At 38.6% G+C, this 24,999-nt stretch overlaps 1 protein-coding gene across 1 annotated transcript; it reads left to right on the top strand.

Moving 5' to 3' along the window:
* Nucleotides 1–776: 776 nt before the first annotated feature.
* On the top strand, nucleotides 777–23,427 carry GABRA6 (gamma-aminobutyric acid type A receptor subunit alpha6). Its single transcript, XM_059860255.1, has 10 exons — nucleotides 777–970; nucleotides 1,077–1,195; nucleotides 1,409–1,476; nucleotides 2,832–3,052; nucleotides 3,152–3,234; nucleotides 3,788–3,931; nucleotides 4,354–4,506; nucleotides 7,648–7,907; nucleotides 16,586–16,846; nucleotides 21,787–23,427. Exons 1-10 carry the CDS (start codon nucleotides 933–935, stop codon nucleotides 21,835–21,837), a joined length of 1,398 nt encoding a protein of 465 aa, XP_059716238.1. The 5' UTR covers nucleotides 777–932; the 3' UTR covers nucleotides 21,838–23,427.
* Nucleotides 23,428–24,999: the final 1,572 nt, after the last annotated feature.

The raw sequence follows: 24,999 nt of genomic DNA on the forward strand, positions 1-24,999 counted from the left end.
CAATAAGGCCACACAAAAAGCTGGAGCAGCGTGAACTTTTTTTCCTTTAGGGCAGACTACATTAACACACTTGCTGAAGGAAAGGACAGTAATGATCCAGTCAGTACTTATCAGGACAAAATTAGTAATGATATATAATCCCACTGGTTTAAAAGTAAGGAGTTCCAGTTCTAACAAAAGTCCTGGTAATGCCTTGGTTTAAAATCTGAGCGAAATCTGTGTGTGTAACCCTCCAAAACAGCTTAGTATTAACAAAAACAAACAATCAAAAAAGAAAAAACAAACAAACAAATCTAGAAATCTGAACCTGAACCAACTTTTAGTGTCCAGCGTCCAGATATCAATGTTTAGATACTGGAAATCTCTACACAATTCTGAAGAATTGATCAACAGCAAAACTGTTGAGAAAGGTTAAAACCCCCAGTAAATTGCAAACTGTAGGGTTCCCCCCCCTTCTCAAAGTTCTAATGATGTGGATGCTGCATAATAATCTCCCTGTGAACCATAAACATAATAAAAGCTGAGGCCATTTCTAACATAATCTCTATCAGCAAGATGCCAGCGCTTTTCCAGATTTCCTAACGGGTCCCTGCTAATTCCATGCCAAAACTAGCAGTGGATTTCTTCCTTTTAATCTCCCCTAATGCCTTATTCGATTATTGTCACTGCTCTCCGGCCGCGCACCGTCCCTCCAAACCCTAATTCCCCCCGTGGAGCGGTCAGATGAGGCTGAACGGCGGCGGCGAAGCCGAGGGACGCGCACGGCCGCGGGCACAGCCCGGCCCAGGAGCGCGGGGCCGGGGCTGAGCGACCGGGCCGAGCCAGCCGGGCCCTGCCAGAGCCTCACCCGGGCCCGGGGAAGGATGAGCACCGACACCGGCTCCAGCTGACGGGTCTGAGGGCACCGGAGCGTCCCGGCACACGCCTGCGGCATGGCTCTGCTGCTCGCCTGGGCGTGTGTGGCTGTGAGGTGAGTGAGCCCCCGCCGCCACGCCGAACCCCGAGGGCTCCCCGCAGCCCGGCCGGGCGGGCCACGGGCTCTGCCGGGGCTGACGGGGACTCGCCTCTGCACGCAGCGTGGGGACGGCGCTGGGGGACCAGGGCGACAGGGCGGACCTCTACTCGGAAAATATCACTCGCATCCTCGACAAGTTGTTGGACGGCTACGACAACAGGCTCCGACCGGGATTTGGAGGTAACGAGGAAGCCTCGTCCCCTCGGGGAGCCGGCGGGTGGGGAAGGGCGAGCAGCGCTCCGGCTGCCCGGCAGGAAGGAGGCGGCGGAGCCCCAAAAGCGGCGGCGAACAGCGAAGCTGCCCGTGCCCCGCAGCCCCCGCTCCTGCGGGGCGGCTTCGCTGCCCTCGAACAGGGGTCCCGCTCCTCTCCCAGCCCCTCTCCGTGTCCCGCAGGCGCCGTGACAGAAGTCAAGACGGACATCTACGTGACCAGCTTCGGGCCGGTGTCCGACGTGGAGATGGTAAGGGCCCCGCTCGCCGCCCCTGCTCTGTTTTCCCGGGATTCATTACGGTGGCATCTGAGTTGACCGTCATTAAAGCAGATTACGAGGCTTAATCTCTTTGACAGTCTCTAGGGCCCAGCAGAGCAGTTTGGCCCGAGCTGCATACAGCTATTTCCCGGCCGCGCCAGCCGGGGCTGGGCGCGCACAGCCTCAGGTGAGGGCACGGGCACGGGCACGGGTAAAAGATGCCTCTAGAATCCTGTGAAGAAGATGGTGAGCACCGTGTCCCAGCACAGCTTTGCAGAACGCTGCCTGCTAGGAGGACACCGAATGAGCAGCAGCAGGGGAATGGTACCATTGCTGACACGGCTGCCCCTGGTCGTACTGGCTGCCCCCAAACTCAGGCAGCTGCAGACTTGGGTGCACTCAGTCTATGTAGACAGAGATTCAGACTTGGGTTCACTCAGTCTATGTAGACAGAGGTTCAGACTTGGGTGCACTCAGTCTATGTAGACAGAGGTTCAGACTTGAGTGCACTCTGTCTATGCAGCAGTAGCCCCCAGAAACACGTTAAGTCATGGAAGTGAGGATTTCATTGCTGTTTGTTCCCTTTCTAGAGATTGATTTGGGCTGCTATTTTTGCCCTTGTACACCCCTCTAACTAACACCAGCTCACCTGAGCCTGCAATCCACTTTGCAGGCTGGGAACTGTGGGCTCTGAGTAGTACCAAAGGTTTTCCTCTGCTCTTCATCAGTCAAAGAGAAGGCATAACCTTGCATTCTTACAAAATTTGCCCCTGGCCAGCTTTAGCTCTGTTTCCTAAGCAACTTCGCAGAGAGCTCTTTTCTGAAGACTTGTGAAAATATTACTAAGAATTCTTGGTAAAAAGTCCCATTGATTAATATTAACTTGACACCATACTGTGATGTGACTCAGATCAGTCCTCACTTTGTGAATATCCAAAGGAAGCTGCATAAGAGTCACCAGCGTGTCTTTTTGTTTCTGGCAATTAAACACTGATAGCTTGGTCTTGCACTTTGAAAGGGAGACATTTGTATTTCCTTAGACCTCAGTCACTTTGAATTAAATTAGTATCTATGAGAGTACAATGAGGTTAGTTTGTTCCTAACTCATGTCCCATTATCTGTTCAATGATTCATTTGTAACTATTCTTCAAATAACAAGAAAATAGGATATGTTTTCATGGATGACTTTTTTAGTAGCTACTTAATGATAATAGGATTGAGTGTTTAAGCAGTAAATGAAATGCCTCTGACATGTGTGTTAGATTGTCTCGTGGAGTTACTGTCCCCACAGCAACTTCGGGCTGCTGACCCCCACACAGATGTCAACCCCTATTTATTTCCCACAGGAATACACAATGGATGTCTTCTTTCGTCAGACATGGACTGATGAGAGGCTGAAGTTTAGTGGGCCAACTGAAATTTTGAGACTGAACAATTTAATGGTCAGTAAAATTTGGACACCAGACACGTTTTTTAGAAATGGAAAAAAATCAATTGCTCACAATATGACAACTCCTAACAAACTTTTCAGAATTATGCAGAACGGAACTATTCTTTACACTATGAGGTGAGAGCTTGTCCTACTTTTGGTTGACCTGTATTTTTGATTCTATCAGCATTTTCCTAAGTATCATATGTTTTCATTATCTACAACTGTGTGTTCTAGACTAACCATTAATGCTGACTGTCCTATGAGGTTGGTGAATTTCCCAATGGATGGACATGCTTGTCCACTGAAATTTGGAAGCTGTAAGTTTTTCTGTATTTTTCCGTTTGTTAAAGTAACACATTTGGTCAGAAGGTCAGAGATCTTAAGGTATTACTTAGTGAAATAGCTATAATTTTAAGTTGTATTTTTATACTAGAATTTTACTTTTTTCTCTGAGACACAGACCATTCATTTGGACATGGATTTGTTCACTGAAGGGTGACTGCTGAAGCATGTTTTATTGTTTATTATTCTTACACTTCTGGTAATCAAAGTTGGTCCTTCAACAAATCAGAAAACCTCTGCTATATTTACTATATTACATATAATTTTGAAAATGTTTAGTTGAGCTGTGGTAACCAATGTGTATGTTTTATAGCAAATTAAGAAGTGACAGCTTGTTCCTTTCAGGTCCCACCTCAGTCCTTCTCTTATTGTTGCTTTTTTTTTTCATTTTGTAATTAATGAGGTCAGGAACTTCCTGGAGTAGTGTCCATGTTTCTGTAGGCATTTGAGCTATTTTTCTATTTTTTTTTTTTCAATTGCTTATAAAATACCTAATTAGTAATGGTCATTTTCCCCTCTGTTACTCAGATGCTTATCCAAAAAGTGAAATAATTTATACTTGGAAAAAAGGACCATTGCATTCAGTAGAAGTACCACAGGAGTCTTCCAGTCTCCTCCAGTATGACCTCATAGGACAAACTGTATCTAGTGAAACGATTAAATCTAACACAGGTAAGATGGAGCCATGTGGAAGCTACTGGTGTTGTGAAACATCTTGATAATAAATTACAGGGGTTTTTTTTCATATAGAATGAATCAATTTATCTTTTGCCACTTTAAAAAGTAAAACCCTTGGACAGACTATAACCATTGTCTTAAAAGACAGCTTTTCCATACAGTCCCATCAAACACAAAATTTGTTCATGATATTCTTAAGAATTCCCACTACCTCTCCACCCCAGTAAAAACAGTGCATAAAATGAATATTATTCTGCTCAGTTTCCATAAGGTCACTTTACCTTTTTTTAAGCAGCTTATTTTTATTATGCACTAAGAGGTCTGTGATTTCATCAGAACATATTATGTTGGGTTTAAGCCAATAATGTCCACTCACATGTTGCCAGAATAATCCTGACATACTTGTCTCTTAACAGGTGAATATGTAATCATGACAGTTTATTTCCACTTGCAAAGGAAGATGGGCTACTTCATGATACAGATATACACTCCTTGCATTATGACAGTCATTCTTTCTCAGGTGTCTTTCTGGATTAACAAGGAGTCTGTTCCAGCCAGGACAGTTTTTGGTATGCTGTGTTAAGCATGTACCATTGAGCTCAGCATGTACCATTCGTTCATTCATTCATTCCTTTCATTACTTGTTTGTTTTAGGGGAATATTCACTCCAGCTGCTCTATTTCCATCTGCAAAGGAAAATAGGCTACTACCTCATTCAGACATACATTCCATGCATCATGACTGTCGTCTTGTCTCAAGTTGTGTTTTGGATTAACAAAGAATCTGTTCCAGCAAGAACCGTGGCTGGTATTTGTGTTTTTCCTTTTGTCATTCATTTCATTCACTGTATTGAATCCATTCTATCAATCAGATACTGCAAGCCAGTGGGGATTAGGAAAGGCAGCTAGTTGGTTTCAGTCAGCAAAAGTAAATACTAAAGTGAAATGATAGTCAATTTACCTATGAGGGTCAAAATTCTTGACTCAGAATATTTGGGTAGCCAGACTTGTTTGTGACAATTTTCAATTGTATTCCAATTGTCCAATGCAGAAAGGGACAATTTCAAAGTAAATGTCATTTTTTTCAAGAGGATTTTTATGATGGATTTATTGGCTCATGAAACCAATATGAGTTAAAGCTTTAAAAGGAAAAAAAAATCACATGGAATGGAGTTATTATCTGACATAAGGTACCTCATCTAACACTCATTCTGGAGCGCTCTCTTCCCCTTGGTTACGAAGGTATCTAAACAACTAACAAGGGCTTTAGATGGATAAAGATCAGTGAGATGAGTAATGTCCCTGGCACAGGTTGCAGGTTTAATGAGAACGATGTATCCATACTGCATGGCAGGGCCTTTTTCTTTCTTTCCAGTGGTTTGAATTAATGCTCTCAAAGGTTTGAGTCTCTTGGTTCATATATATCTGAGGTTTATACTCCAGATATGATGCTCCCTGATTTGGCTTCATGTTGCATCTCTGGATTGTAGAGTTACATCCTCTACGTTTGGAGTAAAACATGCTTACAGCATAGTGGGCATGGAACTGTACGTGCCTGAAGACATGTGCATGTAGGTCTGTAGCTGATTTGGTAATAATTATATAAATACCCCAAACACTGGAATAACAGCTCTTAGGTGTTGTACTGAAGAGTAACATGGACTTGAGAAAACATTTTATGAAAAGAGTAAAATTAACTCCTTTCTTTATTGTGGAAAATAGCGATGGCATTTTAAAAGAATATTTCAATCCTTATTTAATTTGTATTTCTGCCAGGGCACAGTCTGAATTTGTAGTTCTGACTCTTTCAAAATCACATGGATTCTGAATACCTTAATATAAGGAAAAGAGGGCAAATTCCTTATGACAAAAAGACTTCTGGTTTTTCTTAGTGAAAAAGAAAATTTATAAATGGTGAAGGTTTAAAATGCATCATATTGCAAATACTTGAATTATAAATTTTCACTTTTACTTGTAAGTCTGAAAACTAAGTTTGAGAGAAGAGAAATTAATAGTAGAAGAATAATGATGTGCCTAAACCAGTTTTTCAGCACAAAATAATTTAAGGACTTTACCTCCAAAATGGATGCCAGCTATCAGAATTCAGTGTTTGCATTATGTAACATATTCTTCAAGACTTACCAAGAAGTGTTCAAAATGTAAAGACAAGGGTAAACAATCAGCAGTTGCACAGTTTACCAACTGTAATTTGGTATTCAGTTTGATGAAGTAGCTTTCCACCGTTCAGAGCATTTCATCAATATTCACTCCACATGGAGAGAATTCTTATCTATATCTGTAAAAGAATAGGAGACCTATTCCTAAGTTAAATTCCTGCTGCAGTAAGTTTTTATTCAGACACAGAATATATCAATTTTATTACTAACTAGCACATGGACAGATTCTAATCTAATCACACATCATTTCAAAAAGTTCATTCTGGACCTTTGAAATTGAAATGCATCTCAGCATAGTTGTATTCATATAATGAGTCTGGCAGATTTGAGAGAAGTAGTAATCCTACATATTTCTATACCATCTCCTATTTGTATTTCATTAAAACATGTTAAGTAATGACATTGGGACATAGTTAACCTCAGACAGCTGGCAAGCCACATCATGTGAAAGAGTTGCAGAGAAACTCTGAGAATAATGTCACGCTTTCTGGATGCTGCAATATGCTATGACACTGCATCCTTTCCTCTGAGCATCACTCATAGCATATTCTTCATCAACTCAACATGATCATCACAATATGGCATTAAAACATCTTTCACTTTGCCACCTACCTTTTCCCAACTGCAGAAAATAGAAGAGGATGTTCTCTACCTTACTGTCTTTAAATACACACAGTTTTTACATTCTAGCAGGCATAATTATAAGTAAATATGAGTCACAGAGGCTTGTATGTAAATGATTGAGTTTGTTCTTGCATTTTTTGCTTGTATCAGACAGCAATAGGAAGTATATTTCCTACATTATTAATGCTGTACACTCCAACACAGAAAGAATAAATTCATGAATTCATGGGAAGAACACCATGGGGCCCCATGAGCTACATGACACAGATTTGCTCTGTGAAAATAGATAAGCAGCTCTAGAGAAGTAGCTTTTCTGTCCTTCCCTATCTGTAGCTAGGGGAGCTTTCAAATCAAGATAGTCGTAGTGAATCTTAAAAAATGTATTCAGTGATTAAAGACAACAGCTCTGGGGACCAAAGCATTATTACTTGAAATGTTTGGATCAGGTTCTGTTTTTAATGTAGAATTTGACTGATTTAGTGAGGGTTCTGTAAGCCGTGTTCTGTCTTGTACTACAACAGGAGAAAGAGAGGATCACTGTTGGGGAATGACAATATGTGAATCCAGGTTTCTGCTAGACATTCTACTTACTAACCCACCAAGGAAAATCTTCTTCATATTTTGAGCCTGGATTTTGTTATAGCCACGTTTATCCAATTCTAAGAAGCTGTCCCATGTAGAATATTGTTCTCTTTCAGTCTCCTCAATGCATTAAGGAAGTTTTTCCAGACCTTTTAGATGCTGAATCCAGTACACGAGTTATTAAAGGATGCAAAATACTTAGGAGTCTTGTTGGACAGCTAAAATCAAAAAGGGTGTTGTGCTTTGGTTTTTTTCCTGTGTATGAATTTAAGAGTATCAGGGCTGAAGCTAAGTTCTAATGCCCCCCATTCTTTCTGTTGTCTCCAAGGAATCACCACAGTCCTCACGATGACCACTCTGAGCATCAGCGCTCGCCACTCTCTGCCCAAGGTGTCCTACGCCACCGCCATGGACTGGTTCATCGCCGTGTGCTTTGCCTTTGTCTTCTCTGCACTTATTGAGTTTGCAGCTGTCAACTACTTCACCAATCTCCAGGCTCAGAGAGCAATGAGGAAGGCAGCCAGGGCAGCAGCACTGGCAGCAGCACTATCAGCAGCAACCGTACCGGCAGAGGACGAGATTGTCTCGGTAATTGCTTGCTTTTCTGATAATAAGCATCATATAGGAACAGGCAGCTGAAGTAGTGAATGCAAAACAATATTAAAGTGATCTTAACCTGAAGCAGATTATGTAACCAGATTGTGTCTATTTATCAAAGACATTGTTCTGATTCCAGAAAATGAAAATACTTTGTTTATTTGTGGTGTTTATTTAAATTTGCAATATGATTTTCTAGAGAGATGTTTATTTGGCAAGATATTTAAGGAAAGCCATTAGACTGTTATCCCTGATACTTCTCCTGAGCAATGCTGTAGGGAGTGTGTTCAGGCAGCTGTAGTTCCCAGCAAGTCTGCAGAATTTGTGGGACAGTGTTCAATGGAATGAACATGTGCATTGGCCAGATGATGATGGGATCGCTGTAGTGCAAGGGTACAGACCACAAGTGAGCCATTTGGAAGATGGGTAATTAGTCCATACATAAACTTGGCATCTCTTACCTTACTGAAATCTGTGTTGGTGGAAGCTTTGAGGGGGAAAAACATCAATGAAGGATAGATTTTGGTACACGTGAAAGAGAGGAAGTCTTTCTAGTATCAAAAAACTGTGTTAGAATTACTTGCAAATTTCACTCTGTAAATCTCATGCTAAGTCGTGAATGCTGTCTCACAGCATATGTTCATCTCTTTATCATTGTGGCCTTCCTGTTTCAAAATCAGTTTTACTACCACCATGATTTCCATTTTTAGAGAAATAACAATCTGAATGACATTTTGCAAAACCTCTGAATCCGTAATTGAATAAAGGAGTCAGTCTAAGAGGTGCCCATGCCAAGGCAACATCTTACCCACTAGAGAGTAATTTTTCCACATTTGCTGATAAATAGCAGTTAGAGGTACAACATATAAGTACTTTCAAACTATTAAAATCATAGTTGATAAGTTTTGCTCACTCTTTTTTGGAGGACAAGCAATCAGAAAAGAAAAATCAAAAAGTTCACCTGGTTTTATATAGCGTGAAAAAAATATTGATAGCTATTACAGCTTGAAGAAGAACAGCTTGGATCTGTCTTTCACTCACTTGAAAGTTTGAGTTAAATAAGGAGGTTTACTAGAAAGGAATAAACAAAACAAAAAATATTGCTTTTGTTTTCCCTGAAAAGTCCCTGCTGAGCAATATGAAAACAGGCTGACTCTGCACGTGCTGCTGGTGTATTCACAGCCGCTATGGACACCCCCTCACATTCTCAGTCTCAGGAAAACAACTGATCCAAAAATAATCTCTTGCTTCTGCCCAGATAAGCTAAGAACTTGCTTGATAGGGCTCCTCCAGATTTTCATGATCTGTGAATCACAGCCGACCAAGGTAGGCACCAGACATAAAATTTCTGTTGAACAAATGAATAAAAGATAAAGAAGATAAAAGGCTCAAGTTTCTTATCAAGGTCTTCAGCCTTAAACAAGCAAAGAGCAAACTGAAGACCCTTTTTCCTGTTTTGTAAATATTAACTTCTTAGGTTTTCCAAGTAAAAACCAACAAAAGAAAAAAGAAAGCATCTAGGAATAAAATATGCATCTAGGAAGCACCCTGCCCCAATCTGCTCAAGAAAACTATTTACATCTAGCTGACAGCATATAGACTTAACATTTAGGTCCCAAAGTAAACTCAGTCTCTAAAACAGCCCACAATGTCCACAAAATTCAACAGACCTGATCTTGCTCAAAGCAAGACAGGCATTTTCAAGCCCTGTACATCCACCACATTTTTCTCCCAATATCAGTTCTCTATGAGAACTGCAGTAAGAGAAAGAGCAAACTCAATGAGATCATAAAAACAAGGGGTACTTACAACTGAAGGCAAGATGATGTGGTCAAAAAGGTTTCTAGAAGAATTAGCTATTGGATTAAAAGGTTCCCTTCCAGAAGGGCATTCTGGGAAAAAGGAGTGATTATAGGATAACAGATTTTAAGAAGCTTTGCTTTTTTTATTCCTTTTTTTTTTTTCCTCTTTGGTACAGATAAGGAGGAAGGAAGTTTTGTATGTTGGCACATCCATAGATATACTGCAGTCAGTGATATAATTTCATATGAAACAGACCTGAAGTGTCTAATTTGAATGCTAACAGTGTATTTAACACAAGCTGATTGCATGTGTATGACCATTTCCTTGGACTGTCATTCTTGCTGAGCCTTGTGCTTCTATAGCTGCATTACTGGTCCTAGGGCAGTTATTTTTAAGGCACAGATCTTGACTCTGGGCTCTCACTCAGTTTCCTGCTAGAGTGAGGGCCCAGAGTCAAGATAAACATATCTACAGAGTATATGTGTATATATATATGATTTCGATTAAATTCTTTTTGAAAAAAAACAAACAAAAATTTTTGAAATATTAAGCAGCCTTCTTTCCCCTTCAGTCTAGTCAATGTTATTTAAAATTTTGCCTTATTCCAATAAACTAAAGTCTCTCATGCAGCTTTTTATAATGTGGAGAAAAACCTGTACACTCAGAAAAGAAATATGTCAGAAGGCCAAACTCTGTTCTACTGTAGAATGAAAGTAAGAGAAAATTCTGCAGCCACTGAGCTGTGGTGGGGTCAGCAAGAGAGATGAGGCTGTGTCCGTGTGCTCAGCAGAGAGCTGAGAGCCCAGCAGGCCTGGGCTGGCTCCAGGAAAGCCTCTCTATTTACCTCAGTTAACTGAGAGCAGGATTTGGCTTGCTCTCTCCATCAGCTGCAGGCAATCGCTGTGTGAAATACAAAACTATGGGTGTTCCTCTGCAGAACACAGGGCAGCAAGCTGAGCTTTCATCTGGACCCTGACACATACCTTTTCTTACTCATATGGTGGCCAAGCTGGCTTTAGCATGTCAAAACCAAACATCCTATACATGCACATATAAAAGCATGATGGCATTTAGCTTTTAAATCCATTTCAGATGCATATTTTCTATATCAGTTGCATTGTTTCCTCTTGATGGCTTTCTTTTCCCAGGGAGATCCCAGTCCTGGAAGCTGCAAGGGAAGGGAATTTGTGATGCTGTGTGGAGCACACCATTTGCAGAAATGCTTTGTGGGATGGTCAGGGAGTAACCCCATGGATCAAAAGACATCCTTTCCATGTGAGAGGCTACATGTAAAAGACAAAAGATTACCACCCTGTAACAGCTTGCTCACAGTTTTATTCTAAAAGACCTCATGTTTTAACAGAAATCAGCACAGAGCAGTGCAATACCTGTGGGAGAGCTTCCTTCTCCCTCCAGCCTTATTTCAAAACAACACAGCTTGGGCAGGAAAGGATTCTTATTCCCTTTAACCTGGCCAGCTGCAGAACAGCTGTCACTGGTATAGAGGATTTAGTTTCCTACAATTATGTCAGAATATATTGAGTTTGTTTAATGAATATCCTGGTGTTACAGAGTACTTCTATTTGGATCACCAACCACCCTATAGTATCACCCTAAAACAGCTATATGCTTTAAGGTCTTCACTGACAACATTGAGGCATAATCCCAGCAATTTTTTTTGCAGGAGGGTAGTGAGAAGAAAAAAAAGTAAATTTAATTATAGGAAAAAAAACATATGGGCAGACACTGATAGATTTAAGAGCCAAATGTGGCTTTGAAAATTTAAATCTGTTTGATGTAAAAACATATTTTGACAGCAGAGAGGCTCTGTGCCAATTATGTTTTTTCTGGCACGCTACAAATAAATGTTATGAAGAAACTCTACCGTAGCTCATTCCCTTTGAAAAGAGAATGACCAGGGTTCCAGTCTCTGCTCTCCTTACTGCATATCTGCCTTATATGACAGCAGTTTTAATACAATGGGCACTTGGTATTTTTCAGTTATGCTTCCTGCCTATATAGATCTTTAGATTTTTCCATGCAAAATAAAATAGCTTGGAAGTAATAGGTAACAGCCTCTCCCCTTATTCACCTTCACTTGATGTTTTGGCTATATTCTGAGAGAAGTGGATTTCATTTCCTAGAGGTTAAGAAAGAATTTGAACATGGTTTTCCCCTGCTCCAAGTGAGCAATTTAACCTAAGTGATTTAACCCTTTCACTAGGGTAAAAAATGATGAAAACAAGTCTGCATGTTTTTCCTCAATGTTTCTAGCAAAGGTAATTTAAAATTCCTTTAGAGATGCCTGAAGCTAGGGCTGTTAATGACTTCTAAACTATCCTCAGCTTTTGATTTTGCAGGACACTGTTTATAGCTATTTACACATTATTTGCAATATACTTTTTTAAAATCAGATCCCACAGATGAGACATTCAAAGAATTGTCCAGATTAGGGTTTATAATGAATCTGTGCCATGAGATGGACACTGAAACTGCACAGGACTGTGTTGAAGGAGGTTCCTTAGTACATGGCCAAAAGATGATGTTGCACAGTGCAATGAACTGTCCTGCTGGAAATGCTGCATATGGATTGTTCAATAGCTAAGGAGAGGTTTTGCAGATCACACTGATGGATGTAGGGGCTAAACCATGTTTAATTCCCCCTATGGGAGACTGGCATGCTGTTATGTCTGTAATGGTTGAAATTTCTCGAACTGTATCTACTAATGAGTAGAGGCAAAAAATGTTATATATTTAATTAGGTATTCTGCCTTTTGCAGACATTGAGCTCTGGTTCTCGGTTGGTTTGTGTGTGTGTGTGTATTTTGATATAAGGAAAGTTCAGTATTTTCAATCAAATAAATGATGAAGAAAAGAAATAACATTTTTTAATCTAAAATTTTAGAGTTTTTTTCTCATAAACCCCTTTTTACTGCATTGCTAGCAGGAAAAAGAGATGTGAGTAAAAGAGAGATAAGGAAGGACATACAGATATTCATTTTTTTTAAAGTTAGCCAGTATCTGGGTTGCATATATAAGAGACTGATGTTACTGTTAGATCATAAACTAAACTGATAGTGAGAATATGCAGTTGCAGTACAAAGCAACAGAGAAGAGAATTCCACAAATATGAGTTACAGAAACATAAGAACAAAGTGCATTCATAAGTCACAGTTGGCATGCACCAAATGAATCAGAAAGAGCAGACAAAGAATTTTATTTACTCCATTTTTGTGTGTGCTGTGTTTTTTTAGATCTGAAAGGCAAGAAATTTGGTGAAAGCCTCCTGAGATATTCTGAGTATAATCAACTTGTAGTGCTATTGAGGAGGGTTGTGAGAGAGCAGAGCTTTATAGAGAGGATGAGAGTGCTTTGTGAGCTTTCCAGGGGATGAGAGAGCTTGGCTGCCAAGCCCAACAAGAAGGCAGACTGTACCTTACAGGCCATCTACATACCAGTGCTGCCTGTGCAGTGTGGTGGTGTCTCACATGAAACAATGGACTGCCAGTCTGCTCTGTGCCACTGCCTGCTCGTACAGAGCTGCAAGTTTCATTGCCTGATGGGACTAACATTCCACATAAGTGTAAGAGTACCTCTGAATCAAGGTTCAGTAACTTCAGAAAATCCATTATTTCCTTATGACACAGAGTGCTGTGCCTCAGGCTTCTTGTTCTTGCTGCTTGTAAAACAGTCCTTACTTGAGTGATTGGCTCTGGGAGCTATGCAAAATAGGCTATTCATTTCCATTTTCTCTGTTTTGTTAACATTTTATGATGTTATTGTATGTAATCTTTGTCAAAAGGAGAAGTTAAATCTAGATACAGGAGACAAATTACTGTAGCTGCTGTTCAGAACGACTGTAATAAGGAGTTATATTCTTATCCTCAGGCCTGCTCACTGCCTCCTGTTCTTGGTTCAGCAGTAAATTCCAATGAAAAATAAGAGTTGTGGTTCTGGGGCAGCAGTCTGGTCTACAAACAACTCCCATACTGAGAGACATCCTCATTACACATCTGAGATAAATTTGGAGTTAGAATTCTGTATCCTGAGTAGGGATTTAGAAGAAAATAGATGGTTTGACCCTGAGCTCGCTGTTATGGGGACACAGGACTGTTAAAGACAGTGGAAAGAACTGCTCAGGGTTTTTTCTTGAGATGAAATCACATTGAGATAATCCTCCTACTTTAGCAATCCCCCTTCTATAGGAATGAGATTTAATAAATATAAATAAAATAATGACCAGGATTACAGTTTTCCAAGTGCTTATTCAAATGATCACAAAAATTTTCCTACCTCTACATGCTAAATGTGTTCAATACTAAACATCAGCCAATGACCATACACTACATCCGTTCTACTTACTATTAACTCCTTCACCTCAGCACTGGAATTCTTGATTCATGCTTGAATAATTCAGAGTAGAATTTGACCCTCCTTATACCAGAATATTGTAGATAAAAAGGATTAAGATTCACCTTAACACCTGTATTTTTAGGAACCCCACAGTCTCCACAAAAGGTCAAGTTATTCCACAGAAATTGAAAAACAAGGCTGAGAAAATGAGATGCCTTCCAACTTGTACAGCTCTGTTCAAAGCAGGGCATGCAGGCAAAGGGAACAGAACTGGAGTGCAGGCAGGAAGGCAGGCTCAGCCAGCCAGTCTGTTCATAGAGAGGGATTATTATTATTATGATTAGTGCAAGTGGACATGGATAACCCTCTTTCTGCTTCTGTGACACATCTGTAGCTCATCCTCCATTTAAATCTGTCTGCTGCTTGCTGTGTTACTGCAAAATGCAAAACAAAACATCTGTGTTCCAGATAGGCACAGAGCAGGAATGCTTTTTAATACCCATGAGGAACATGACACCAGCCATATATGCATAGAGGGCAAATTGGAAGTGGTGATTGGTTGTAGGGGAAGAAAAAGGGCAATAGGTAAGGGAAATACATACAGAAAAAGTACCTTTTTCCTTTTGAAGTAAGGAAAACTTACTCCAACTCTTCACCTTTTGTTTAGACTAAAGTCAGCTGTGAGAAATCCATCTCTCCCTAATTTTAGCTGGATACCAGTCCATTCATTCATGAACAAAACTTGGCATCCTGTTGTAGAAATGGCAATTGTTCTGATTCTCTGACTGTTAAGATGACTTCTGGAAGGATAATTCCTGTTACAACTATTTTAAGTCACCCAGGAGACACCAGCTGTGCTAGGTTAGTCTGTTATCTAGAAATTGTGGCCCAAGTACAAGAGTGGAAAATGTATTTCAGAAAATGCTTCCTTTCCTTTTAGTGACTCAGTCATTTATCTGATTGACTAAAATCTGTTCCCATGCTTAGAAATCCTGCAAGATAAATCCCAAAAATGCTGACAGCAGGCTACATTTATGTGAATGGTTGTCATTAAATCACTCCCAATGAATGGCTTTGGAAATTGCCTATCTAATAGCATTTTTCTACCTTAAAATCATTCCAATGTTAGTCTTCCATTTCACTATAGATGTATGTGCTGTTATTTTGGGAGTTATTTACATTGTCCAAGACTTCCCTCATCCACTTCAGTCATTTGGTCACCTCGTTCTGCTGATCAGAAAGTCTTTGTATTCAAATCCAAGAACATCTGTGTACATTGTGTGATTTTGTGCACAAGATTTTTCCTCAATAATCGGGGAAATGAGTTTTATGGACAAAGTTTTAGGCTTAAGCTCCCTATTAACAGAACGCTGCAGTACTTCATCTCAAAACAAACAAACAAACAAAGTCACTCACATCATCCCTCTGTGTTTTCTCAGCCATCAGATGAATCTTAGAGCTGCTGCAATGCATCTACAAATGGCCATCCTGGGATTTGGCAGGAGCAGCAAGGTTTTTGAATATTTCTTCCTATTTGACACTACTGTGAAAGTGAACAATTGATATCCATTAGAGCAGGCTTAGAGCCTGGGGTAGGTCCTGTTCCTAATCATTTCTGGAAGGAAGAACTCTATCACTTCTACTCTTGTGAAAGTAAAATAATGGCAACGTGGTCCCAAATAAAACAGGTGTACAAAATTAATATACACATAAGCCTAGAACTAAGAGGTAAGCTCTACATGTCCCTGAGTTCTGGCTGAATTTTGAGAAGAGGTTTAATACAGCTTTCTGAAGAGTAATTGGACCTGGCTGCAAATACTGCATAAAATATGAGAGTAATTTGGTTTCATTTCACCATAAATGAAAATAAAAATAGTCCCATTACAGATAAGTATATTTTTCTTCAGTTGTATGCATGGAAGTGCTGTGGGAATTATGAGATATATTTAAAAATGAAATTTTATCCTGGAAAAAACAAGAGGACAATTCAGCATTCATGTCTTCAGGAGCTGTAAAGTTAGTCCATTGCCTTTTGTGCAGCAGTTTTCTAGTTCTTGCATGACTGCTTGACTCCATTCAGTATTTACCAAACTCATCAGTGGGTTCAGCCAGTAAGATTGCACCTGAGCCAGCCCATGTTGCTGCTTGGTTTAATCTTGATCCATATCTGTACGAACTTCAGCCATATCAACCTACTACAAATTAGATACACCATTACCTTGTTTCCCTTTTAGCTCCATCTTCTCTTTTTCTCTCTTGGAGCTTCCACTTATCACAGTGAAAAAGCACACATTCTTTCATGGCTTTACAACAAAGCTTTAGGCCATAAAAATATATATCATTTTTGTATAGATGCATTATTTTTGTGATTTTCTGGTATTGCACTATAGCAGAGAAGCAACAATAAAATCAGAAAGTTAAGTTAAAAGGTGGAAAGAAGTCTGAAGATCACAAAACCTAAGGCTCTGTATCCAAATATCACCTTTTTTTTCCTCTTATTTTTTCTTTCACAGCATTCTGACTCCAACTCTAACCTGAAGAAGAGAGTGAACTCCATAGCATCTCAGGCAGAGCAGTCTCCTGAGCCCAGCATAATATCAAACACTGCATCCCAGTGTCAGCCTCTGCCTGTTCCTCCACCAGCCCCACCACAACCACCAGCTATCGGAGGTGCAAGTAAAATAGACCAGTATTCCAGGATCCTCTTTCCAGTGGCATTTGCAGGATTCAACCTGGTGTACTGGGTTGTTTATCTTTCAAAAGACACTATGGAAGTGAGTAGTAAATTTTCTGAATACTCATCTATAATGTGTAATATGTTTACTTGGCCAGCATTATTTCAATTGTTCATTTACTGTTGCTACTCAGTTCATCAGTCCTTTCTGAGTGATACCAGAATGTTTTCTCAAAAAAATCAGCTGTAGCACTCAGAACAATGCAGAAAGGCTGTTTGAGGAGGGAAAATGTAAACTCTTCTCTCTAACTCATGCTGCACTGAGCAGAAAATGCTCTGTAAGACAGCACAGGATGACATTCTCAGCAAACAAACTGATCTTAAATCTTCTATTTCTTAACCTGTTGAAAGGAATGGTGGAAATATCTGTTGAAGCCATGAAGTGAAAGAGATCAGGACTTCAATATCATAAGGTTTTCTCAGGGAGCTAGTACCATAAGTCTCCCCAAAAAGTTTGTTATATACTATAAAAGATTAAAAACTTCAGTATAAAATTTCTGAATCAAGAGCCCTTAGTTTTGTACATTTCAATACATTTTCCTATTATTTTCATATAAATCATACTGCCTTATGCAAATATGTCTGAAAAATCTTTTCTCAACTTTGCTGGAATCAGGCAGAGTGATTACACCTTTAGATATCCGTGGGGTCCAGAAGAGACATGTCCCCTGCAAATTGAGCATGTCTAGAGTAATCAGTCAGTAATCAGTCATTAAACTTTAATTCTTTAATGCTTTAAATCTATTTTTTCCACTTTTTTGCCTAAATAAAGTTAATGGTGTCCTATTTCCTTGGTAAAAAATATATTCATTTGCCTCGTTGCTATAGAGTTTTGGATCTCACTGTACATTGCAGTCAATTTGATTGGTACATTTAGTTTATTTAGGACAGCCAGAGAGATAATGATGATATTTAGATAGCACCAAATGCACAAAGTCCCTACATCAATAAAAACAGAGGCTGGAAATCTGGTAAGAGTGGGGATCAGGCTGTGCCTTTATTTCCTAGATGAAAGGTAAAACAGACTGAGGGAAATCTTGTGGGCAGCCAAGAGATGTTGCAGTTCAAAGAAACAAGCCAGGGCTGATCAGCTGACTGGTGGCACCTCATCTCTGCTAGAAGGCTGCTGCTCTAGCAGACTCTAATTTCTGCTGCCAGTATGATCTGGAAAATGCTGTCTCTCAGAGCTGGGGTGTGCTGCCAAGCAGCATCTATGGAATTGTGAGGGCAGGAAGGTAGGAGACACTGTCTCTCACAAATGTTCCTGCAGATGTCTCTCAAGAGGTCACAGCTGCCAGCTCCTGGCCACTCCAGCCCTGCCCAGGGCTAAATTTAGCATTTGTGCCAGAGTTACTGAACCTGCTGTTAAAATATTGACTATGTGTGCAAATGACTTATCTCAGTCAGAGGAGGGAGGTATTGAAAAAGCTCATGTCTGATCATGGCAACTTCTGTTTAGAGGCCAGCTCCTCAGCTTGCCAAGACTCCAGTGATTAAACCATTCACATTCTGGATCTGGAAATATTTGGAACATATTTGCCATTTCCCTTGGTGGTGATGAAATATTTACACTAAATCTCGTATATTAATAATAACATTAGAACCAGGCTTTTAAAATACTTCCAAAATCTAGGACTAAGTGCTGACTATAAATATTTTTAAATGCTACTGTGCAAGCTCACAAACATGCTCAGAAGCTCAGAAATGATGTTCTGTAGTAGCATTACAGAATAACAGAAATCCAGCAGCAAGGCTTAGAAAAGAGAACAGTATTGACAGCTGGGGTGTTTTGAATTATGAAGAATTTAAACAATTGTGTAAATTTTGACCAAGCTCTTCTTCCTTAATTACATTTCTGCATTTGTATACTCAATTATAACTAATAATAATTGTCATATACACTGCTAGGTTTCTTATTCAAACATTGTATCACCAGTTGTTACTTTCAACAACCAGGATTCTTTTTGCTTTAAAAATATATTAAAAATATGTAAGCTTTTAATTCCAAAGAGAGGAGATAAAAAAGTTGGGCGAATAAAGCATGGAGAGCTTCAAGGGCAGTTAAACTTAATTTTTGGCTCCCTCAGGCCCAACAGATTTAATGTTGTTACAGTATAATTGAGCTCATTCAATTTAAAAAATGCATTTTGTGCAGTATTTCAGGTATATTAGCTTTTTTAATTTACTTTTTTGAGTTCATAAGACTTTTGTTTAGAAAACAAAAAGGAAAAAAAATCTAATTAATTTATTGAAATAGACAAATTTCCAGTACACCAGTTCTTGTACTGCAACTTTCTAGGGTTTTTATTAGAGAAGTTTGGAGCACAGAAGATCATTCACCAATTCCTGTGCTCAAACCAAACAGCTGCCTCCTGTCTTTGGAGGTACGCAGAGGATGAATCAGGCATTTCATGGCCCTGTTTGTAAAAGCAGGTTATTAGCACTGGAATCAAAGGTCATTTTCAACTCCCATCATTATTTTCTGGCCAGGCTCTTCCTTTGGCTTTGAAGGAGGAGCAAGAAGAGTTTTTTACTTCATGTCCTGGATTCAGAGCCTCAGCTGGAAGGAGCAGCCTTGTTAGTGTAATGACACAGAGCTGCATGAAATGAGGAGCTCTTTTCTAAGCTGTTTGGTATGAGTTCAATACACTACTAAGCAATTTTCTTTGGCTTAGATAATGTGTTACAGAAATGAAAAAGTCATTTTTATGTACAGTATCTCATAGGATTTATGAGAACTTTAGGGACTGACTACTTTTGAGAGTGCTCCTTGGATACCTTTTTCTTCCCTTGCCATTAATAATTTTCTCTTCAGGTTAAACATCTTTTCTCTTACTATACATGTAAACTAAAAGTATGTAAATTACACAGATATTTTTTGATTTGGAATTCTGTGTAAAGAAGAAGGTGTTTTTAATAAAATGTACACCTTTAAACATTTGAATGTTATCATCATAGACTGGTTTGGATTGGAGGGGAGCTTAAAGATCATGGAATTCCACATCCCTCCCATGGCAGGGACACTTTCCACTAGACCAGATTGCTCCAAGTCCGATACAATCAGATCCTGAAAACTTCCAGGGATAAAGCATCCAGAGCTTCTCTGAGTAACCTGTGCCAGGGCCTCACCACCTTCACAGGGAAGGCAACCAGGATTGCACAGACAGCAGAAGTATCTTAGACTGAACTCTGTATTTATACTTCCATACATACTGCACCAAGTCAAGCTTTGCAAAACAGGAAGCTTAGTAGCAAACTTTCATTACAAGATTAATATTTTTCTATATTTTAAATCAAAACCAGCACCATTCTGTGAAGGAAAAAAATGAGAAAAACAAAATCCTGCTTAAAATTAATTCATCTGAATGCTTCTTTTACATGGATGGGGTTAACATTCATCTTCTGGTCTTAATATTTAAATAAAGGGTTCAATTCTCGATTGGAACAAGTGGGAAAACATTCTTATTCAATGGCAGTCATCCACTGTGCAACTTGTTACATAAGATATTCAGTGTAAATGGGTTTGCACTGGGGAGTAGCAGTAACACTGGGGAGTACCAATTGTACTGGTCAAAACAAAGAAATTAAACCAGCAAAGTTCTCTGTCTGCATTTGGTTAGACTGTATATTGGTAGAACCTAATAAACCAAAGGACTACAAAATGTACAAAATAACTGATGCTAGTTTTTAGACCACAGAAAATGCTGTAAGATACTTGTAAGATAAGCCCCTTTTTATCTCAAAAGGTTTTATAAGGTAATGCTGACAGGTGCTAATTATAGTGATATCACTGTGCTATTTATACTATGAAAAAAATAAAGCATCAGAGGCTAGGAGGACTCTTACTCTAAGAGGACTTAGTCCCTCTCTATGTAAGGTGAATTAAATTAGGTGGAACGTTTGAGGATGTAGCATCCCCATGATTTATACATGGGAGATGGAACATTTCTATGCCACATTTCTATGCTAGGGTACAGTAATATCTGCCATCCACAAAAAGCTCTACACAGTAATGACAAAGACACATTTGTCTAAATTAGACAAATAGAAAAGTTCTTGAAAGAAGAACAAACCTTTCTGACAAATGAGGAAAAAGATCTTCTAGCTTTTTATTTTGTCATACAGCATATTTTGGCTTTGTTTTCTGTTTTAAATCTTCCTAAGTCCTTGAGCTGAATACTAATTTATGACAGTGACCTTGATAGGTGAATTGCACACTTAGTTTATTTTAAAATTTGCTTGATTTAGAGCGCAAAGAGTCTCCTTTTAAAGAGCTGCTAATACTGCCTTTGGCACATAACTCACAATGCATATGCCACAGCCACATCATCTTATGCACCTTATTTCTAAATTTATCTATCTTAATTTTCATATGTAACATTATATTACAGTTTCTCATGTAATAAAACATGGAATAATGGAGTGAATCAAGCTAGATAAGGAGACGATGTTAACATTTTGATGATAAATCCAGAAAAAGAAGCAGAGACAGCTTTTATGTTTGGGAGCACAGGAAGATACAAAGTCACTGAATGGACCAAAGTTGCTGAGTCCTGGATATTATTTGGATGGAGAGAACATAGCAGGATGGCAGGAGAAGAGTTACATAATAAGTTGAAGATGCTAATGATGTCAGGTGTGAAGAAAAAAGAACAGACAAAGAAACAAGTGCAGGAAAAGTATTTTAGCTTCAGTACATTGGTATTATAAAGCTTGTAGTGAATATTATGACATAATTTTCAGTTTAAACACTGGAAAAATAAAGGTTAAGAGGAAGAGTCATTGCCATGCATACTTTACAACTGAGCTTTGATGATCCAGGTAATGAGCATCAAATTCTAAGAAGATTCTCCTTGTAGTGCAGTTCTATTTTGAGTCTGCTGAGAGAGTTAGAAATCACATGGGTTTGTGGGTTAACTCAGTTGTTGTTAACAGTGGTTAACAAGCCACACCTTAAACCCCTCTAAACTTTCCTTCCAGTTTTTTGAACCTTCAGCAATGCATTTTCGAAATGACCCTCAGTCCAACTGAAGAACAGCCCAAGATTTCAAGGAAATCACTCAAGGTCACAGAAGATTGAAGAGATGTCAAAGGATTTGTCTGTCCACAGGTGATCTCAGTTTTCAAACAGGGAATATTTTTATTGGACATTACCTGGATGCAAACTCTGAACAAATCAAGAGCTGCAAACTTCTTAGAGATCTAATTAATATTTTCTTAAGATTTCTTACAATGATTCTACTATAGAAGTTCTTGTTAAATTATTTGTTTAATTGTCAAAGGAAAGAATGTTCATTTCTTCTAAAACATTTGTGAACAATTGAATGTTTACATTTACATGAAACATCAATAAGAGTTTGGGTTTTTTTTAATAGACTAAGGATTGCTAAACTCAGCTGATTCTGAAATGGTAGAACTTGGCATAGTTTCAGTGAAAATCTAGGAGTTGTACTGATTTCCAGCACTTGAAATTGACCCAAAACAATGTTGGATAGAAATCCTATGAAAAGGAGCTGTAGTTCCATCATGTTTTAACCCTTTCATATAAAAGATAAGGGATTAGTTCTTAATTATTTTTAATTTAAGTTTCATCTTTGAGATGACACTTACAAAAAATGAGATACAAGAAAAAAAAGGAAATACAAGCAATTTTTGTGTGCTTTAGCTGGTTGGTTACCACAGCGTAACTTTCTTTGTTCAAAGTCACCATTAAAGTACAACCAGACTAATAACAAATAATTTCTTGGCAGGATCTAGAAATGGAGGACTGGAATTTCAGAGAGTTTTCAAGGTCTAAAGCTGACTAGACAAAAAGATGCAGCTACCCATCAGGCTAAGTGCAAGCCTCCAGCTCCAGGGAACTTCCTGGAAGCAGGTCTTGATTACTAGTTAAGAAACAGATTTTTATCAGCTGATTCTACTGAATTGCCTGTAGCAAAATCCCTAGAAATGTTTTCTAGAGCCAAAGAATTGCTAGCACATTCAGAGTTTAAAGGTAATAATATTTTGCCACTCTCAGCACAAACAGAATTCCTTCATTCACTCTTCATCTCCATGATCCTTCTCAGGAATGTAGTTAGGAAACACATGCCTAATCAAACCAAACCCAAGACCAAATTATTGCAGGTGTCCTGGGCATTGGAAGGAGTCAGAAGCACACGAAGAAGTTTTATATGAAGCTAAATAAAAATTAAGGATTCCATCCTATCTCAAAATTTCAGTACGATAAAATTAACCAGAAACATGAAATAATGCACAGATTCAGGATATTCAGGGGCATTTGCTTTGTCTACACAAACATCTTAATTCCTGTGAGAATTATATACTTAAATCCTTACAGGCTGACTAATTGATTGCAGTGTCACCAGCTCTTTTATTGGTACTATGACCATTTTAACTGCTTGAAGGCCTTGCTCCAGCTGTTTTCCTTCTCCTGTTTCTAGAGCTTTTACTAGTGTGGTAGCTGGAGTGATCATGGGAAATCCTTTTTGCACACCCTGTTCTCTAACTCTGAAGGGCTTAAATGGAACCATTTAAGGATTTTACACAAAAATAAATATTGTTTGTACAGAAATGCCACATTTGCTGTTTGCTTTTTCTGACTGGCTGCAGGCTGGCACTTGGATGTATTTGTAAGTGCATGGCATTCTATCTACATTTTGCTTTCAAACTAAAGTGGTAAAAAATTTTCCTATTTTCAGCCTTTTTTTACTGTTGTAAGAAAAAATTAAACTATGCATACTGGGCAAATATTTTATAATTTGTAAATACATCTTAATTTGAAAAAAGCAAATGATGCAGTAGGGACCCAGAAGTTATTTTTTAGAATAACTATACTCATTCTTGCTTTACTGACTAATTTCTATTTTGAGTACATTAATATCTGTAAGAGTTTTCAGAGTATTTTAAAACTGGTTTATGCACTATATGAAAATTTTTAAAAGGTATGGTAAAACATGTGACACTAAAGGAGCTAAATTTTGTATCTGGTCTTTGCTTAATAGAATTCTGAATACTAATTTTACAGCAGATGCAGAGAGTTACTAAATAGTGACTATTTCCTTGAAATGTAGTATTTCAGTGTATGAAATGGTGGTAACTTCCCAATTAGGAAGTTTTATCATCATCTTACAATTGTTTTAGTAGGTCTTGGTATTTAAAAACACATTTCAACATCAGCACAGAGACTGCTTATCTTTTTTCTCCAAAGAGCTTTTTTTGTAGATATGACAGAGAAGGGCTGGTTCTCCTCAGCTGTTTGAATGGTAGGGAGGGAATGTGCATTTTTCCTGTTACATACTTTGTAGAGACACAGGTAATCAATAATGTTAATAAAGTCAAGTTATATCTTAGAATAAATGCAATTACTTACAGTTAATGTCACTTCTTAACAATCCTGGTTATGGTCAAACACTAATCAACCAAGCAAGACAGTAAAAGAGCAGAGAAATAGAAAAACTTTATATACATAAATGTATATATTTCTGTATGCATATATACATATGTATTTCTGTAGAAAATATAAATAAATAATACCATAATAAATAATATATATTTCTTTCTGTATTGCAAATTGAAAGGAAATTGAGGGATATGAGTTTCTTCCAGTATTTTTGACTGTACTGCAATAGGAAGAGCTGGAACTAAAGTTGCTTTAAGATGGGAATTGCCATGTGTGAAAGAGGGCACTGTGGGGAGGAGATGTGCACTACATTGAGCTACTGCACACTGATGCACATTACTCAACACCAACTTCCCTTTCTATGGATCTTGGTTAAAAGGATCCTCTGGTTTCAGCCCACAAAAAGTGATCAAATATTTACATTCAGTTTTAGCATGTTCTGCTTGATCTGAAGTGCAAGAAAAAGCATAACTATGAACAAAATTACAGAATTATTTCATAGTAAATTAGAACCTTTGATTTCATATATATATATTTATTATTCTTGATCTGGGCTCTACTTCCTCCCCCCCCTGCCATTATCTTTTTCATAATTTCTAAGCCAAATAAGAACCCAGCAGTTTTAAGACATAGAAATTATGCAATGGCACACTAGATCAGCCTTGAGATCACCCACTCCTGTGTTCAAAGGCTAGTCCTCCCCAGCAGCTAAAACAGGAGCTGCACAAACCCCATAAATGTGAAGAAAATGTCCTGATAAAGGGTGCTGTCCAGTGGTTTAATATTTTGAT

This window comes from Haemorhous mexicanus, chromosome 15, assembly GCF_027477595.1.
Source record: "Haemorhous mexicanus isolate bHaeMex1 chromosome 15, bHaeMex1.pri, whole genome shotgun sequence".
Lineage (NCBI taxonomy): Eukaryota > Metazoa > Chordata > Aves > Passeriformes > Fringillidae > Haemorhous > Haemorhous mexicanus.